At 45.5% G+C, this 21,696-nt stretch overlaps 1 protein-coding gene across 1 annotated transcript; it reads right to left on the bottom strand.

Moving 5' to 3' along the window:
* Positions 1 to 2,065: 2,065 nt before the first annotated feature.
* Positions 2,066 to 21,268, bottom strand: CCKBR (cholecystokinin B receptor). Its single transcript, XM_053456762.1, has 5 exons — positions 21,020 to 21,268; positions 12,854 to 13,105; positions 11,886 to 12,150; positions 3,106 to 3,233; positions 2,066 to 2,595 (listed from the first exon to the last, which is right to left on the bottom strand). Exons 1-5 carry the CDS (start codon positions 21,171 to 21,173, stop codon positions 2,066 to 2,068), a joined length of 1,329 nt encoding a protein of 442 aa, XP_053312737.1. The 5' UTR covers positions 21,174 to 21,268.
* Between the last annotated feature and the right edge of the window lie 428 nt (positions 21,269 to 21,696).

Here is a 21,696-nt window from a genome sequence, read left to right as displayed (position 1 = left end):
GTGTATTGTAGAGTGGGGCATGGTGACATCATCATTATATCACCTCCCATCATTCAGAATAACATCATCATAGTGTATTGTATAGTGGAGCACTGTGACATCATCATTATATCACCTCCCGTTATTCAGAATAACATCATCATAGTGTATTGTATAGTGGGGCACGGTGACATCATCATTATATCACCTCCCATCATTCAGAATAACATCATCACAGTGTATTGTATAGTGGAGCACGGTGACATCATCATTATATCACCTCCCATCATTCAGAATAACATCATCACAGTGTATTGTATAGTGGAGCACGGTGACATCATCAGGCTAAGGTTTTTATCCAAGTTACTGCCGGGTAAGTAAATATGAAAGAGACCTGCATGGTTACATCACCGTTACCTGTATTCAGGCAAACGAGGAGGAGGCCCGGGGCACTCAGCTGGTCCAGGCCGTGAAGAAGCCCTAAGAAATGGCAGTGGGTGAAAACGGGGCAAATGGCAAATATTCCGGACATTGCGGCCACTCCGATGAGCTCCATAAGGGACAAAAGAGAGATCTCCAACTATGAGGTAAATCGGCGGTCTCTCGGGATTCTCAGAGACCCTCAGATCCTGGCGTTTGGAGCGTTTTATTATCATCGCTGAACGTCTGACGCTCTCTGAACCCCAGTGTGAAGCCACCGCCGCTCTTATCTCCATACATTGAGGTGGCAGAGTAACTTGTTGGGAGTGAGCTCAGAGTAACTCATTGGGAGTAGGCTCAGAGTAACTCGTTGGGAGTGAGCTCAGAGTAACTCATTGGTAGTGGGCTCAGAGTAACTCATTGGGAGTGGGCTCAGAGTAACTCGTTGGGAGTGGGCTCAGAGTAACTCGTTGGGAGTGGGCTCAGAGTAACTCGTTGGTAGTGGGCTCAGAGTAACTCGTTGGGAGTGGGCTCAGAGTAACTCGTTGGGAGTGGGCTCAGAGTAACTCGTTGGTAGTGGGCTCAGAGTAACTCGTTGGGAGTGGGCTCAGAGTAACTCATTGGGAGTGGGCTCAGAGTAACTCGTTGGGAGTGGGCTCAGAGTAACTCGTTGGGAGTGGGCTCAGAGTAACTCGTTGGTAGTGGGCTCAGAGTAACTCGTTGGGAGTGGGCTCAGAGTAACTCGTTGGTAGTGGGCTCAGAGTAACTCGTTGGGATGTATGGCAGAGCTACGCATGATATTTAGGACGGTGCAGAAGAATATTACGAAGGCAAATGTCTAAAAGCTTCGCAAGCCAAGCGAGAGACGGAAGGCCAGAGACCCTCTGCCCCCGAAGCGCGGCTCGGATGGAGCGCGAGCGAATTAAAGGCTTAATAAATCATGGGCCCCGGTGAAATATTTATGGCTTCACCGCAGTGGAGAACAACGTCTGCGGGGGCAGAGAAGAACCTCTCCATCCCAAGCGTCCTCCAGCGTTCACACAATGTCAGTCGCAGCGCGGACCCCCAACGGGCAGAAACACACTGACAATATCTGCCCCTGGACCACAACGCCAAGAGTCCTGAGATAATCCGTCACCTGCGAGCTCCAACGTTCACCTTGGCCCCGGGGGGGGGGCAGAAACAGGAATGTATTTTCTTGTAACCGTTTCGTATTTAGTCATTCTCTCCGTTTTCCTTGAGTTCGTAGAGCTGCTTTTTGGCGTAACCCTCGAGCCCCCGGAGATGTCTCTGACCTGCGCCGTAAAGTGGTCGTTCTGCAGGAGGCTTGACCAAAGCGGTGACATGCTATCGGTCAAGAAATAAATAAAAATAAAAAAACCCGAAGAAGAGGGAAACGCGCGGACGAGCAGGGGCCAGAGGATGGAAGGCGTCCGGGGGACCCTTTTCTCTTATCATATGTGCATTAAGGCTTTGAGGTTCCTCAGGACGGCCGGAGTAACCTTGAGGGACACATAGAGCATACAGGTCCCACAATGAAAATGGCATTCCGCTGGTTTCCATGGAGATACCAGTCTTAGGGGCCAAACCAGAACGAGCCCCCGAATGTTGGTGGAAGCCACATGCTCATGGAGGACCCAGGCTGCTCACGGAGGACCCAGGCTGCTCACGGAGGGCCAAGGCTGCTCACGGTGGTGTAGCTGAACTTGGAGAGAGATGCCCCGGGGGTTATGGTGTCCTCCTCGGCATCGCGAAAGCGCCTGCAAGGCTTGATGCAGCCGGCGAAGGTGCCCAGAAAGGTCTTGCGGAATCGCTTGTTCATGAAGCAGTAGATGAGGGGGTTGACGCAGGCCGAGGTGTACGACAGGAGGTGAATGAATGAGATGGGAGCCCCGGTCAGGGCTTGGAGAGCCGACTTTTCGTCGAAGGCCCGCCAGGTGTTGGCCACGAAGACGGGCATCCAGCAAATGAAGAACATGGCCACGATGACTATGAGCATGCGGATGACTCGCTTCTTCGCCATGAGCTTGGCCTCGGAGTTGTTGATGCGCGCACGGTCCATCTTGGTGCAGCCGCTGGGCGTCAGGGTCGACATCTCCATGGTGTTGCGCCGTTTGGCCACCTGAATATAACAGCCGTCTCCTTCTTCACAGCCGGAAGCCATCACTGCGCTGGGGGCCGCTCCGTTCTTATGAGCTGAAGGAAGGAAGAGACATTTAAGGAGGCTGAAGAGTCGGTCCCCAGGATACATGAAATGGGGCCCCTGGATACAATAAATGGGGCCCCCGGATACATAAGATGAGGCCCCTGGATACAATAAATGGGGCCCCCGGATACAATAAATGGGGCCCCCGGATACATAAGATGGGGCCCCTGGATACATAAGATGGGGCCCCTGGATACATAAGATGGGGCCCCTGGATGGGCGATATTAATAATAATGAAATGATTTGGAGGGAGGGATTGCATTCTGCGCTGCAAGCTCCACTGATGGACGCTTAACACTGGATAGAGACCCGAAGAGGAGACTGCTGAGGTCCAGAAAACTTATGTCGTTTTACATCTTTTTCTCTTTTAGGCCAATAAAAGGGATCGAATTCCACTAAAAACTCCATTTTCTGTAAATAGAAAGTTAGGGGTCGGGGCCGCTGTTACCCATAATAACCCCTGGGGGTATAACCGGTTTCCAGGGCTGCTGAACGATACCTTTGGCTTCTTTGTTCAGATCGATCTCAAACTGGATGCCGCGGTACAACTCCCGGGAGATGAGTCCATAGGCCACGATCATGACCACTCCGGGGAGGAAGAAGAGGATGGCGAGGAGGATGACGTACCTGCGCGGGAGAGACCCCGACAATCAGTATCGCCGCCATACTCCGCAGCGCTGTACAATGTGTTATTATTATTTATATATCGCCGCCATACTCCGCAGCGCTGTACAATGTGTGTTATTATTACCGTATTTGCTCGATTATAAGACGACCCCGATTATAAGACGACCCCCCAAAATCAAAATATTAATTTAGGAAAAAAACAAAAAGCCTGAATATAAGACGACCCTATAGGAAAAAAAGTTTTACCAGTAAATATTAATTCATGTAAATATATTTTTTAAATTTCCTTTTATTTGCCAACCTGCCCCTCTGCCCTCAGAAATGCTTTATACCCCCCCTATTTGCCACTCTGCCCCATGATATGCCTTATATCCCTATATGCCACTCTGGCATATAGGGGGTTAAAAGGCATATCATGGGGCTGAGTGGCATATAGGGGGTTAAAAGGCATATCATGGGGCTGAGTGGCATATAGGGGGTTAAAATGCATTTCTGGAGGTATATGCATATCATGGGGCTGAGTGGCATATAGGGGGTTAAAATGCATTTCTGGAGGTCCAGAAATGCATTTTAACCCCCTATATGCCACTCAGCCCCATGATATGCCTTTTAACCCAGCATGTACTGGCTGCCTTGGCTTGATAGGAGTGTGATTGCTGCTAACAGCAATCACACTCCTATCAAGCCAAGGCAGCCAGTACATGCTGGAACCTGGGGATGATAGTAGTGGGATTACAGCCTCCCTATGCCATGCTACAACCCCCACCCCCCTTACACATCCATGCTATCACACACAAACACACATTCACAAACATTTAAATACTCATTCATTCCATTAATCACACATACTTCACACATTAATCACACATACTTACCCAAAAACCCTCCCCCACCCCCTTACCTGAACTGCAGATCTCTCACTCGAAGACTTCTGCAGGGGACCGGCTGTACCAGCAACTTCTCTGGCCCCGCCCCCAGAGGAGGGAGGGGGAGATAGAGCTCTGTGAGGAAGCTACAAGCTTCCTGTCCTCCTGCTTCTAACGGAAGAGACGCTGCTCGCGACCGGTAAGCAGCATGGCCCCAGCCATTTTTTTGGGGTCTGATTAGAAGACGACCCCGATTATAAGACGAGGGGTATTTTTCAGAGCATTTGCTCTGGAAAAAACCTCGTCTTATAATCGAGCAAATACGGTATTTATATATCGCCGTCATACTCCGCAGCGCTGTACAATGTGTGTTATTATTATTATTTATATATCGCCGCCATACTCCGCAGCGCTGTACAATGTGTTATTATTATTATTTATATATCGCCGTCATACTCCGCAGCGCTGTACAATGTGTGTTATTATTATTTATATATCACCGTCATACTCCGCAGCGCTGTACAATGTGTGTTGTTATTATTATTTATATATCGCCGTCATACTCCGCAGCGCTGTACAATGTGTGTTATTATTATTATTTATATATCGCCGTCATACTCCACAGCGCTGTACAATGTGTTATTATTATTTATATATCGCCGTCATACTCCGCAGCGCTGTACAATGTGTTATTATTATTATTTATATATCGCCGTCATACTCCGCAGCGCTGTACAATGTGTGTTATTATTATTTATATATCGCCGTCATACTCCGCAGCGCTGTACAATGTGTGTTATTATTATTATTTATATATCGCCGTCATACTCCGCAGCGCTGTACAATGTGTGTTATTATTTATATATCGCCGTCATACTCCGCAGCGCTGTACAATGTGTGTTATTATTATTTATATATCGCCATCATACTCCGCAGCGCTGTACTATGTGTTATTATTATTATTTATATATCGCCGTCATACTCCGCAGCGCTGTACAATGTGTGTTATTATTATTTATATATCGCCGTCATACTCCGCAGCGCTGTACAATGTGTGTTATTATTATTTATATATCGCCGTCATACTCCGCAGCGCTGTACAATGTGTGTTATTATTATTTATATATCGCCGTCATACTCCACAGCGCTGTACAATGTGTGTTATTATTATTATTTATATATCGCCGTCATACTCCGCAGCGCTGTACAATGTGTGTTATTATTATTTATATATCGCCGTCATACTCCGCAGCGCTGTACAATGTGTGTTATTATTATTATTTATATATCGCCGTCATACTCCGCAGCGCTGTACAATGTGTGTTATTATTATATATATATATATCGCCGTCATACTCCGCAGCGCTGTACAATGTGTGTTATTATTATTATTTATATATCGCCGTCATACTCCGCAGCGCTGTACAATGTGTGTTATTATTATTTATATATCGCCGTCATACTCCGCAGCGCTGTACAATGTGTGTTATTATTATTATTTATATATCGCCGTCATACTCCGCAGCGCTGTACAATGTGTGTTGTTATTATTATTTATATATCGCCGTCATACTCCGCAGCGCTGTACAATGTGTTATTATTATTTATATATCGCCGTCATACTCCGCAGCGCTGTACAATGTGTGTTATTATTATTATTATTTATATATCGCCGTCATACTCCGCAGCGCTGTACAATGTGTTATTATTATTTATATATCGCCGTCATACTCCGCAGCGCTGTACAATGTGTTATTATTATTTATATATCGCCATCATACTCCGCAGCGCTGTACAATGTGTTATTATTATTTATATATCGCCGTCATACTCCGCAGCGCTGTACAATGTGTGTTATTATTATTTATATATCGCCGTTATACTCCGCAGCGCTGTACAATGTGTGTTATTATTATTATTTATATATCGCCGTCATACTCCGCAGCGCTGTACAATGTGTTATTATTATTATTTATATATCGCCGTCATACTCCGCAGCGCTGTACAATGTGTTATTATTATTATTTATATATCGCCGTCATACTCCGCAGCGCTGTACAATGTGTAATTATTATTATTTATATATCGCCGTCATACTCCGCAGCGCTGTACAATGTGTGTTATTATTATTTATATATCGCCGTCATACTCCGCAGCGCTGTACAATGTGTGTTATTATTATTATTTATATATCGCCGTCATACTCCGCAGCGCTGTACAATGTGTTATTATTATTTCTATATCGCCGTCATACTCTGCAGCGCTGTACAATGTGTGTTATTATTATTTATATATCGCCGTCATACTCCGCAGCGCTGTACAATGTGTGTTATTATTATTATTTATATATCGCCGTCATACTCCGCAGCGCTGTACAATGTGTGTTACTATTATTTATATATCGCCGTCATACTCCGCAGCGCTGTACAATGTGTTATTATTTATATATCGCCACCATACTCCACAGCGCTGTACAATGTGTTATTATTATTTATATATCGCCGTCATACTCCGCAGCGCTGTACAATGTGTGTTATTATTATTTATATATCGCCATCATACTCCGCAGCGCTGTACAATGTGTGTTATTATTTATATATCGCCGTCATACTCCGCAGCGCTGTACAATGTGTTATTATTATTTATATATCGCCGTCATACTCCGCAGCGCTGTACAATGTGTGTTATTATTATTATTTATATATCGCCGTCATACTCCGCAGCGCTGTACAATGTGTTATTATTATTTATATATCGCCGTCATACTCCGCAGCGCTGTACAATGTGTGTTATTATTATTTATATATCGCCGTCATACTCCGCAGCGATGTACAATGTGTTATTATTATTATTTATATATCGCCGTCATACTCCGCAGCGCTGTACAATGTGTGTTATTATTATTTATATATCGCCGTCATACTCCGCAGCGCTGTACAATGTGTTATTATTATTTATATATCGCCGTCATACTCCGCAGCGCTGTACAATGTGTGTTATTATTATTTATATATCGCCGTCATACTCCGCAGCGCTGTACAATGTGTTATTATTATTATTTATATATCGCCGTCATACTCCGCAGCGCTGTACAATGTGTGTTATTATTATTATTTATATATCGCCGTCATACTCCGCAGCGCTGTACAATGTGTGTTATTATTATTATTTATATATCGCCGTCATACTCCGCAGCGCTGTACAATGTGTGTTATTATTATTTATATATCGCCGTCATACTCCGCAGCGCTGTACAATGTGTTATTATTATTATTTATATATCGCCGTCATACTCCGCAGCGCTGTACAATGTGTGTTGTTATTATTATTTATATATCGCCGTCATACTCCGCAGCGCTGTACAATGTGTGTTATTATTATTATTTATATATCGCCGTCATACTCCGCAGCGCTGTACAATGTGTTATTATTATTTATATATCGCCGTCATACTCCGCAGCGCTGTACAATGTGTGTTATTATTATTTATATATCGCCGTCATACTCCGCAGCGCTGTACAATGTGTTATTATTATTATTTATATATCACCGTCATACTCCGCAGTGCTGTACAATGTGTTATTATTATTATTTATATATCGCCGTCATACTCCGCAGCGCTGTACAATGTGTTATTATTATTATTTATATATCGCCGTCATACTCCGCAGCGCTGTACAATGTGTGTTATTATTATTTATATATCGCCGTCATACTCCGCAGCGCTGTACAGTGTGTTATTATTATTATTTATATATCGCCGTCATACTCCGCAGTGCTGTACAGTGTGTTATTATTATTTATATATCGCTGTCATACTCCGCAGCGCTGTACAATGTGTTATTATTATTATTTATATATCGCCGTCATACTCCGCAGTGCTGTACAGTGTGTTATTATTATTATTTATATATCACCGTCATACTCCGCAGCGCTGTACAATGTGTGTTATTATTATTTATATATCGCCGTCATACTCCGCAGCGCTGTACAATGTGTGTTATTATTATTTATATATCGCTGTCATACTCCGCAGCGCTGTACAATGTGTGTTATTATTATTTATATATCGCCGTCATACTCCGCAGCGCTGTACAATGTGTTATTATTATTTATATATCACCGTCATACTCCGCAGTGCTGTACAATGTGTGTTATTATTATTATTTATATATCGCCATCATACTCCGCAGCGCTGTACAATGTGTGTTATTATTATTTATATATCGCCGTCATACTCCGCAGCGCTGTACAATGTGTTATTATTATTTATATATCGCCGTCATACTCCGCAGCGCTGTACAATGTGTGTTATTATTATTTATATATCGCCGTCATACTCCGCAGCGCTGTACAATGTGTATTATTATTATTTATATATCGCCGTCATACTCCGCAGCGCTGTACAATGTGTTATTATTATTATTTATATATCACCGTCATACTCCGCAGCGCTGTACAATGTGTGTTATTATTATTATTTATATATCGCCGTCATACTCCGCAGCGCTGTACAATGTGTTATTATTATTTATATATCACCGTCATACTCCGCAGCGCTGTACAATGTGTTATTATTATTTATATATCGCCGTCATACTCCGCAGCGCTGTACAATGTGTGTTATTATTATTATTTATATATCGCCGTCATACTCCGCAGCGCTGTACAATGTGTGTTATTATTATTTATATATCGCCGTCATACTCCGCAGCGCTGTACAATGTGTGATCTTATTATTTATATATCGCCATCATACTCCGCAGCGCTGTACAATGTGTTATTATTATTATTATTTATATATCACCGTCATACTCCGCAGCGCTGTACAATGTGTTATTATTATTTATATATCGCCGTCATACTCCGCAGCGCTGTACAATGTGTTATTATTATTATTTATATATCGCCGTCATACTCCGCAGCGCTGTACAATGTGTGTTATTATTATTTATATATCGCCGTCATACTCCGCAGCGCTGTACAATGTGTGTTATTATTATTATTTATATATCGTCGTCATACTCCGCAGCGCTGTACAATGTGTGTTATTATTATTTATATATCGCCGTCATACTCCGCAGCGCTGTACAATGTGTGTTATTATTATTATTTATATATCGTCGTCATACTCCGCAGCGCTGTACAATGTGTGTTATTATTATTTATATATCGCCGTCATACTCCGCAGCGCTGTACAATGTGTGTTATTATTATTTATATATCGCCGTCATACTCCGCAGCGCTGTACAATGTGTTATTATTATTTATATATCGCTGTCATACTCCGCAGCGCTGTACAATGTGTTATTATTATTTATATATCGCCGTCATACTCCGCAGCGCTGTACAATGTGTTATTATTATTATTTATATATCACCGTCATACTCCGCAGCGCTGTACAATGTGTTATTATTATTTATATATCGCCGTCATACTCCGCAGCGCTGTACAATGTGTTATTATTATTATTTATATATCGCCGTCATACTCTGCAGCGCTGTACAATGTGTGTTATTATTATTATTTATATATCGCCGTCATACTCCGCAGCGCTGTACAATGTGTTATTATTATTTATATATCGCCGTCATACTCTGCAGCGCTGTACAATGTGTGTTATTATTATTATTTATATATCGCTGTCATACTCCGCAGCGCTGTACAATGTGTGTTATTATTATTTATATATCGCCGTCATACTCCGCAGCGCTGTACAATGTGTTATTATTATTATTTATATATCGCCGTCATACTCCGCAGCGCTGTACAATGTGTTATTATTATTATTTATATATCGCCGTCATACTCCGCAGCGCTGTACAATGTGTGTTATTATTATTTATATATCACCGTCATACTCCGCAGCGCTGTACAATGTGTTATTATTATTATTATTTATATATCGCCGTCATACTCCGCAGCGCTGTACAATGTGTGTTATTATTATTATTTATATATCGCCGTCATACTCCGCAGCGCTGTACAATGTGTGTTATTATTATTATTTATATATCGCCGTCATACTCCGCAGCGCTGTACAATGTGTTATTATTATTTATATATCGCCGTCATACTCCGCAGCGCTGTACAATGTGTGTTATTATTATTATTTATATATCGCCGTCATACTCCGCAGCGCTGTACAATGTGTGATATTATTATTTATGTATCGCCGTCATACTCCGCAGCGCTGTACAATGTGCGTTATTATTATTTATATATCGCCGTCATACTCCGCACCGCTGTACAATGTGTTATTATTATTTATATATCGCCGTCATACTCCGCAGCGCTGTACAATGTGTGTTATTATTATTTATATATCACCGTCATACTCCACAGCGCTGTACAATGTGTGTTATTATTATTAATAAATCGCCGTCATACTCCGCAGCGCTGTACAATGTGTTATTATTATTTATATATCGCCGTCATACTCCGCAGCACTGTACAATGTGTGTTATTATTATTTATATATCACCGTCATACTCCACAGCGCTGTACAATGTGTGTTATTATTATTAATAAATCGCCGTCATACTCCGCAGCGCTGTACAATGTGTTATTATTATTATTTATATATCGCCGTCATACTCCGCAGCGCTGTACAATGTGTGTTATTATTATTAATAAATCGCCGTCATACTCCGCAGCGCTGTACAATGTGTGTTATTATTATTATTTATATATCGCCGTCATACTCCGCAGTGCTGTACAATGTGTGTTATTATTATTATTTATATATCGCTGTCATACTCCACAGCGCTGTACAATGTGTGTTATTATTATTATTTATATATCGCCGTCATACTCCGCAGCGCTGTACAATGTGTGTTATTATTATATATATATCGCCATCATACTCCGCAGCGCTGTACAATGTGTGTTATTATTATTTATATATCGCCGTCATACTCCGCAGCGCTGTACAATGTGTTATAATTTTTTCTATGAAATATTTGAGTTTAAGGAAAAAAACTCATTTTATGGAAAGTGCACCGGGTGTCCGAATCTTCAGCCAATCAGAAGCGTCGGCCGGTTCCGAGAAGCGGACCTTCAGAACATTTGCCCTCCTGCCCCGGATCCACGTGCCGGGGGATCCCGCGCCCCTCCTTCCCCCGCACTTTATTCCCGTCTCGGCTTCTGCTGTTTCCGTCCTTCCTTTTGGAGGCCGAGCGGATTATCGGCGGTCGGCAGGCGATCAAATAACAGGCGCTGCCGAGGCCCTTATCAGCCGGCAGCCAGCTGGGAGCGGAGGTGTTCACCGTGGCCTCGGCCGGGGTCTGTGTGACTGCGTGCGCTGCGATGCGTGTCGCGTGTCGCGTGTCGCAGGGGCCACCGCTCGCTGCTTAAACACTCCTTATCTTGAGATAAACGCGCGATGCCCTTGTGAAGGTCTGAGATTGGGAGTCACATTGTTGGCGGGCGGACTGCGCCGGGCGGTGGAACAATTATCACAGTGGATGTATCTCCAGCTGCTCGGTCTCACGCTCATTAACCCTTTGATTATGGGATGGCCGGGCAATAAAAGTATTCGAATTTGGGAGCCCGCGCTGCCAGCTTCCATTTACCCTCTGTGTTAACCCTTTGTGCCACAGTAACAAAGCCAAAGTGCTCCTCCCTAAATAAAAAGGGGCGCAAGCAGGACGCGGGGTGCACAGCGAGGGGCATTAGTGGCAGGACGAGGGAGGAGGTTCTGCCCCTCTACACATCCCCGGTCAGACGTCACCTAGAGTAGTGGATACAGTGTCAGGTGTAGGAGGCGAGAACGTCGGGACTTACCATGCCTGCTGCACATGGTTGTTGGGCCATACCATCCGGCACTGGTACCCCTGCCTGTTGCTCTCCTTCATGCTGAAGGGCACGATGGCGTTGTAGACGAGATACGGGATCATGATGACGATGGACAGGATCCAGGTGGCGGCGATGACCTTGTAGGCGTGGGAGCGCGTCTGCCACACGCGGGACTTCAGAGGGTTGCAGATGGCGCTGTAGCGTTCGATGGCGATGGCCACGAGGTTGAAGGTGGAGACGCTGACGGAGAGCCCTGCGGGAGGTGAAAGTCATTACAGACATTATGGTGACCGGGGGGGGGCAAATAAAATCAGGGCAAATAACCCAGGGGACCTGATCACCGGCGGATCCAGCAAATAACCGGGGTGACCCGATCACCGGCGGATCCAGCAAATAACCCGGGGGACCTGATCGCCGGCGGATCCAGCAAATAACCCGAGGGACCTGATCACCGGCGGATACAGCAAATAACCTGGGGGACCCGATCGCCGGCGGATCGAGCATATAACCCGAGGGACCTGATCACCGGCGGATACAGCAAATAACCTGGGGGACCCGATCGCCGGCGGATCGAGCATATAACCCGGGGAACCCGATCGCCGGCGGATCCAGCAAATAACCCGGGAAACCCGATCACCGGCGGATCCAGCAAATAACCTGAGGGACCCGATCGCCGGGGGATCCAGCAAATAACCCGGGGAACCCTGATCACAGGCGGATCCAGCAAATAACCTGGGGGACCTGATCGCCGGCGGATCCAGCAAATAACACGGGGAACCCGATCGCCGGCGGATCCAGGAAATACAATCACTGCAAATAACCTGGGGGGACCCGATTGCCGGCGGCGCCAGGAAATACAATCACTGCAAATAACCCGGGGGGACCCGATCCCCGGCGGATCCAGGAAATACAATCACTGCAAATAACGCGGGAGACCCGATTGCCGGTGCGCTCACCCATGAAATACGCTGCTGTCCGGCAGATGACTTCTCCGAAGATGAAATTTCCCATGAGGTTTGGGATGAGGGTGAACGGCATGCACAGGATGGCCACCATCAGGTCGCTGACGGCCAGGGACAGCAGGAAGGAGTTGGTGACGGTCCGGAGCCGCTTGTTCATCACCAGGACGATGATGATGAGGGTGTTCCCGAAGATGCTGAGGAGGAAGATGAGGCAGTAGAGCAGAATCCGCACCCAGTAGTTCAGGTCTGAGGGGAGGAAAGAAACAATGGAGTCTCACTCATCGCTCACAAACATACATGGAACGGCGGCCTGAGCAGCAGTTTCACCATTTCCATCATTTTCACGGCGGTAATAAGTGTGTTTTTTATACACGAGGGTTCGGCTCGCCACCAGACGTGAAAATGGAACAAAATACGTTTCCTTTCAGGGATTTTTGGTGCATTCGTTTTCAGACAACTAATTTAATTTCCTGACAGAATCCGGAGGATGTTTTCCATGCGGAAATGAAATTGGTTGTCGCTCAACCTCACTCACACCCACACCCTCACTCACGCTCTCATTCACACCCTCACTCACGCTATCATTTACACTCACTGTAATTTACGCTCACACCCTAACACCCTCGTTCATGCTCACACCCTTGTTCACGCTCACACCCTCAGTCACATTCATGCTCACACTCTCATTCACGCTCACAGTCTCATTCACGCTTTCTCCCTAGCTTCTTCTTAACCGCTTCTCCCCAGTATCAGCTCCATCAACCAGCTCCCGAAGCCTCCACGAACACACTCTCCCCCTATTGTAGGCCGTCCCCATGGCTCCACCCTTCTGTGGAAGTAGTCCAAGGGGCCAGAATAATCCAGACGGATTTCAGGAGACAGAGGAGCATTTCTGCCCCTCCCTGTGTCCGAATCCTGCGGAGGAGAAGCGGAGCTGCAGAAAAGAGATGGAAGCGGTCGGCAGAGACAGCAGGGAGACATGGTGAGCGAAAAAGAGAGAGACAAAGAATGTGCCGATTCGCAAGCAGGAAAATGCGCTGTAGCCCAGCGCATTAACAGTTAATAAACGGCGGAGATCCGCCGACCGCCTTCTGACGTGCCGGTAAAAGGAAAACGGGATTTCAGCGATTAAAGACGACGTAAAATGCAGCGGGTTCACCTCGTATAGTTATATAGCAAATCATATACATAGCAGGGGCGTGGCCAGGTCGGGCTATTTGTGTAAATGGGCGGGGCACTTAGAAGAAGAATAATGGGGTTTATTTACCCCTTTAATTTATAAATCCGTTTGCTGCTGTTTCTATACATATTATCGGGGCTTTTAGGGCTGTAGAACCCTGCGATCCCCTCATACCCAGCAAACACTCTGACCTCCTAGAAAAGAGGGGCATTAGGGGAGGAGAGAGGGGTTCAGGGGAAGGAGAGGCATCAAGGGAGGAGAGAGGGGCATCAGGGGGAGGAGAGAAGGGTTCAGGGGGAAGAGAGAGGGGCATCAGGGTGGAGAGGGGGGGATCAGGGGAGGAAGGAGGGGAATCGGGAGGAGAGAGGGGTTCAGGGGGAGAAGAAAGGGGCATCAGAGGGGTATTGATGACGCAAAGAGGGACAGCAGGAGAGGGGGGGAAGAGGGATCAGGAGAGAGGGACAGATTTGGGCACAAAGAGACTGGCCAAGGTAAACAGGGACACTTGGCAGGTATGTGTGAATGCTTTATCTCAGCAGTCTCTCCTATCAGCTCCTTCCTCATATCTTCATCTCTTTCAGTCTCTCAATGTCACTTTTCAAAGGGAGACGGGGGAGGGGGGATTAAGCAAAGTATTTACCCCAGTGGGGGGAGACTGGAAGTCTCTGCATTAGCGGGACACAAATCATAAGCGGTCACTCCACGCACCCAACACCCAGTAACTGCTTCTTACGGCAGAGAATATCACCCAGAGCAAGGGGCGGAATAAGCAAGCAGCGTGCTGGGTGTATAGTGGGGGCATTAGGGGCAGGAAGAGGGAGGAGGTTCTGCCCCCTCTACACATCTCTGACGTCACCTAGAGTAGTGGGTACAGTGCTGGAGATCCCATCTGCAGAAGGATAGTGAGATTTTGGAGGGGGGGACATAGAAGAGAGAGACGCGGGAGAGAGGAGAGACAGCGGGGGGGGGGAGTTATTGGGAGAAAGAGAGAGACATAAAAGAGAGAGACGAGGGGGAAAGAACGGGAGAGAGAGAGGAGAGACAGCGGGAAAAGAGTTATGGGGAGAAAGAGAGATGGGGGAGAGAGAGACAGAATAGGAGAGAGGGATGGGGGAGACAGAATAGAAGAGAGGGATGGGGAGAGAGACATAGAATAGGAGATGAGAGACAGCGGGGAAAGAGTTATGGGGAGAAAGAGAGAGACGGGGGAGGGAAAGACATAGAATAGAAGAGAGGGATGGGGAGAGACAGAATAGAAGAGAAAGACGGGGGAGAGAGAGACATAGAAGAGAGAGACGAGGGGGAGAGAAAGGGAGAGAGAGGAGAAACAGCGGAGAAAGAGTTATGGGGAGAAAGAGAGAGACAAAGAAGAGAGAACGAGAGTGGAGAGACAGCTGAGAGAGCGTTATGGGGAGAAAGAGAGAGACGGGGGGAACCAGCGCCTTCTGCCCCACCACAATACTTACTGGCCAATGAAATGCCAGCACCAGTATCAGCACCAGTACCAGCACCAGTATCAGCACCAGTACCAGCACCAGTATAAGTACCAGCACCAGTATAAGTACCAGCACCAGTATAAGTACCAGCACCGGCACCAGTATCAGCATCAGTATCAGTACCAGCACCAGTATCAGCATCAGCACCAGTATCAGCACCAGTACCGGCACCAGTATCAGCACCAGTACCAGCACCAGTATAAGTACCAGCACCAGTATAAGTACCAGCACCGGCACCAGTATCAGCACCAGTATCAGTACCAGCACCAGTATCAGCATCAGCACCAGTATCAGCACCAGTATCAGCATCAGCACCAGTATCAGCACCAGTACCAGCACCAGTATAAGTACCAGCACCGGCACCAGTATCAGTACCAGCACCAGTATCAGCACCAGTATCAGCACCAGTACCAGCATCAGCACCAGTATCAGCACCAGTACTAGCACCAGTATCAGCACCAGTACTAGCACCAGTACCAGCACCAGTATAAGTACCAGCACCGGCACCAGTATCAGCACCAGTATCAGTACCAGCACCAGTATCAGCATCAGCACCAGTATCAGCACCAGTACCAGCACCAGTACCAGCACCAGTATCAGTATAAGCACCAGTATCAGTACTACCTCAAGTACCAGTATCAGCACCAGCACCAGTATCAGTACCAGTACTAGCACCAGTACCAGCACCAGTATAAGTATCAGCACCGGCACCAGTATCAGCACCAGTATCAGTACCAGCACCAGTATCAGCATCAGCACCAGTATCAGCACCAGTACCAGCGCCAGCACCAGTATCAGTATAAGCACCAGTATCAGTACTACCTCCAGTACCAGTATCAGCACCAGTATCAGTATAAGCACCAGTATCAGTACTACCTCCAGTACCAGTATCAGCACCAGTATCAGTATCAGCACCAGTATCAGTACTACCTCCAGTACCAGCACCAGTAACAGTATCAGTATAAGCACCAGTATCAGTATCAGCACCAGTTCTAGCACCAGTACCAGCACCAGTATCAGTATCAGCACCAGTATCAGTATACGCACCAGTACCAGCACCAGTATCATTACTACCTCCACTATCAGCACCAGCACTACCTCCAGTCACGGGTAGCCGGACCTTTAGCGCCGCTCGCGGTGGCACGATGGTCTCGCTCTAAACCCGGTGGGAAAGGGCTCTTGATACCATAGAAACCAATAAACGTTTGTCCTGATTGGACACTGATTTTACCTGTTGCTATGGTGATAACACCACTTTTCACATCTGCGCCAGAATCTCCTTTTATACGCAGAGACCTGAACATGGAGAAACCCCAAAGACTCCCAAATGTATCCAAACCGGACCGGGGCCCCCGGGGGCCAGGCACATCCCAGCGGGGGAGCAGCTTATTATTCTTCTTATTATTATTCTTATTTGTATTATTTTTATCGTTATTATAGTTATTTTATTATCATTATTATGATTATTATTATTGTTATAATTATCATTATTTTACTTTTTTTATATCATTATTATGGTTATTTTATTATCGTTATTATTATGATGACGATTATTATTATTGTTATAATTATTGTTATTATTATTGTTATAATTATTATTTTTATCTTTACTATTTTATAATAATGATTATCATTATTATTGTTAGAATTATCGTTATTTTTATTATTCTTATAATTATCGTTTTTTTATTATTTTTATCGTTATTGTTATTTTTATTATGATGATTACGATTATTATTGTTATAATTATGGTTATTTTTATTATTTTTATCGTTATTATTATTTTTATTATGATGATTACGATTATTATTGTTATAATTATGGTTATTTTTATTATTCTTATGATTATCGTTATTTTTATGATTTGATATCGTTATTAAAGTTATTTTATCTTTTTTATTATGATTATTATTATTGTTATAATTACTGTTATTATTATTGTTATTTTTATTATTTTTATCGTTATTGTTATTATTTTATTATCTTCATTATGATGATTATTATTGTTATAATTATCGTTATTTTTATTATTTTATTATCTTCATTATTATGATGATTATTATTGTTATAATTATGGTTATTTTTATTATTTTTATCGTTATTATTATTTTTATTATGATGATTACGATTATTATTGTTATAATTATGGTTATTTTTATTATTCTTATGATTATCGTTATTTTTATGATTTTATATTGTTATTAAAGTTATTAAATCTTTATTATTATGATTATTATTATTGTTATAATTACTGTTATTATTATTGTTATTTTTTATTATGTTTATCGTTATTATTATTATTTTTATAATGATGATTAGGATTAATATTGTTGTAATTATTGTTATTTTTATTATTTTATCATTATTACGGTTATTTTACTATCTTTATTATTATGATTATTATTATTGTTATAATTACCGTTATTATTGTTATTTTTATTATTTTTATCGTTATTATTTTATAATGATGAATATTATTGTTGTAATTATTGTTATTTTTATTATTTTGATCGTTATTATGGTTATTTTATTATCTTTATATAATTATATTATTATTATTATTATTACTTTTCTCATCCTTCTCTTGTAGCAGACGTTCTGTAGCGGAATTTTTTTGGGGGGGGGCAGGGGGGGTCCGGTACGGGGAGGGAGGTGCCAATCACACACTGAGCATTCAGTCTAACGAAAGGGAGGGAGAGACGCAGAATGCACCCCAGTACCGGGTATATATAAATTGTACCCTAGTACCGGGTATATACCTCAACCCAGTACCGGGTATTTATACTGCACCCCAGTACCGGGTTTATATAAATTGTACCCTAGTACCGGATATCTACCTCACCCCACTACCGGGTATTTATACTGCACCCCAGTACCGTGTATAAATATACTGCACCCCAGAACCCGATATATAGACCACACCCCGGTATGGGTATCTATCACACCCCAGTAACAGGTATATATACTGCACCCCAGTACCGGGTATTTATACTACACCCCAGTACCGGGTATTTATACTGCACCCCAGTACAGGGTATATATATCACAACCCACTACCGGGTATATACTACCCCCCTGTACCAGGTATATATATACACTACACTCAAGTACCCAGTATACACCTGATCCCAGTACCCGGTATACACCTGATCCCAGTACCTGCTATACACCTGATCCCAGTACCCGGTATACACCTGATCCCAGTACCCTGTATATAACTGATCCTAGTACCCGGTATACACCTGATCCCAGTACCCAGTATACACCTGATCCCAGTACCCGGTATACACCTGATCCCAGTATCCGGTATACACCTGATCCCAGTACCTGCTATACACCTGATCCCAGTACCTGCTATACACCTGATCCCAGTACCCGGTATATAACTGATCCTAGTACCCGGTATACACCTGATCCCAGTACCCTGTATATAACTGATCTCAGTACCCGGTATACACCTGATCCCAGTACCCAGTATACACCTGATCCCAGTACCCGGTATACACCTGATCCCAGTACCCAGTATACACCTGATCCCAGTACCCGGTATATAACTGATCCCAGTACCCGGTATATAACTGATCCCAGTACCCGGTATACACCTGATCCCAGTACCCGGTATATAACTGATCCCAGTACCCGGTATACACCTGATCCCAGTACCCAGTATACACCTGATCCCAGTACCCGGTATATAACTGATCCCAGTACCCGGTATACACCTGATCCCAGTACCCGGTATACACCTGATCCCAGTACCCTGTATACACCTGATCCCAGTACCCGGTATATAACTGATCCCAGTACCCGGTATACACCTGATCCCAGTACCCGGTATATAACTGATCCCAGTACCCGGTATACACCTGATCCCAGTACCCAGTATACACCTGATCCCAGTACCCGGTATATAACTGATCCCAGTACCCAGTATACACCTGATCCCAGTACCCGCTATACACCTGATCCCAGTACCCGGTATACACCTGATCCCAGTACCCAGTATACACCTGATCCCAGTACCCGGTATACACCTGATCCCAGTACCCGGTATACACCTGATCCCAGTACCCGGTATATAACTGATTCCAGTACCCGGTATACACCTGATCCCAGTACCCGGTATACACCTGATCCCAGTACCTGCTATACACCTGATCCCAGTACCCGGTATATAACTGATCTCAGTACCCGGTATACACCTGATCCCAGTACCCGGTATATAACTGATCTCAGTACCCGGTATACACCTGATCCCAGTACCCAGTATACATCTGATCCCAGTACCCGGTATACACCTGATCCCAGTACCCAGTATACACCTGATCCCAGTACCCGGTATACACCTGATCCCAGTACCCGGTATACACCTGATCCCAGTACCCGGTATATAACTGATCCCAGTACCCGGTATACACCTGATCCCAGTACCCGGTATACACCTGATCCCAGTACCCGGTATACACCTGATCCCAGTACCCGGTATATAACTGATCCCAGTACCCGGTATACACCTGATCCCAGTACCTGGTATACACCTGATCCCAGTACCCTGTATATAACTGATCCCAGTACCCGGTATACACCTGATCCCAGTACCCGGTATATAACTGATCCCAGTACCCGGTATATAACTGATCCCAGTACCCGGTATACACCTGATCCCAGTACCTGGTATACACCTGATCCCAGTATCCAGTATACACCTGATCCCAGTACCCAGTATACACCTGATCCCAGTATCCGGTATATAACTGATCCCAGTACCCGGTATACACCTGATCCCAGTACCCAGTATACACCTGATCCCAGTACCCGGTATATAACTGATCCCAGTACCCGGTATATAACTGATCCCAGTACCCAGTATACACCTGATCCCAGTACCCGGTATATAACTGATCCCAGTACCCGGTATACACCTGATCCCAGTACCCGATATATAACTGATCCCAGTACCCGGTATACACCTGATCCCAGTACCCGATATATAACTGATCCCAGTACCCGGTATACACCTGATCCCAGTACTCGGTATATAACTGATCCCAGTACCCTGTATATAACTGATCCCAGTACCCTGTATATAACTGATCCCAGTACCCTGTATATAACTGATCCCAGTACCCTGTATATAACTGATCCCAGTACCCGCTATACACCTGATCCCAGTACCCTGTATACACCTGATCCCAGTACCCAGTATACACCTGATCCCAGTACCCGGTATATAACTGATCCCAGTACCCGGTATACACCTGATCCCAGTACCCGGTATACACCTGATCCCAGTACCCGGTATACACCTGATCCCAGTACCCGGTATACACCTGATCCCAGTACCCGGTATATAACTGATCCCAGTACTCGGTATATAACTGATCCCAGTAAACACCGCTTGCATCCCAGTTCTTTGATCTTAGTGGCCCGGGGGCCGCTGCATCCCAGTTCTTTCCCCGGCAGACCGAGCTCCAGCCCCGTTACCTGACATGCTGGGGATCCTCCTGTGGTCCGGGCTGCCGCTGCTGATGTTCGGCCAGGCGGCGGTCAGGTTGCCGGTACAGTTGCCGGTGAAGTTGTGCCGACAGAGCAGCTCCTGGAAGGCTGTGGAGTTCGCGAATGCCCTGAGGGTCCCCATCCTGCCCCGGAGTGATCTCGGTGCTCGGCTGCTGCCTCAGAACCCCCGTCAGTGTGCGCAGCGTCTGTCAGACGGACTGCCGGTGCCCGGGGTGCATACTCCCTGCCCGGTGCCCGAGGTACGTGCTCCCTGCCGGGGTACGTGCTCCCTGTCCGGTGCCCGAGGTACGTGCTCCCTGCCGGGGTACGTGCTCCCTGTCCGGTGCCCGAGGTACGTGCTCCCTGCCGGGGTACGTGCTCCCTGCCCGCCGGGGCTCCGCACACTTTCTGGCTGCTTTTATTTTTGCCCTTTTGCCCCTCTGTCCGCTGCTGTCATGGTGAGTGTTGGGGTCAGTGCCGGCCGCCCACCTGCCCCTCTCGCTGTTGCCCCTGTTGTCGCCCCTCTCCCTGTTCCCCCTCACCCTGTTGCCTCTCTCTCTCTCCCTTTTCCCCCTGTAGTTGCCCCTCTCGCTGTTGCCCCTGTTGTCGCCCCTCTCCCTGTTCCCCCTGTTGTCGCCCCTCTCCTTGTTCCCCCGTTGTTGCCC

This window comes from Spea bombifrons, chromosome 2 (genome assembly GCF_027358695.1).
Source record: "Spea bombifrons isolate aSpeBom1 chromosome 2, aSpeBom1.2.pri, whole genome shotgun sequence".
Classification (NCBI taxonomy): Eukaryota; Metazoa; Chordata; class Amphibia; order Anura; family Pelobatidae; genus Spea; species Spea bombifrons.
Note: the sequence above shows the minus strand (reverse complement) of the source record. Positions and strands in the feature narration are given on the sequence as shown.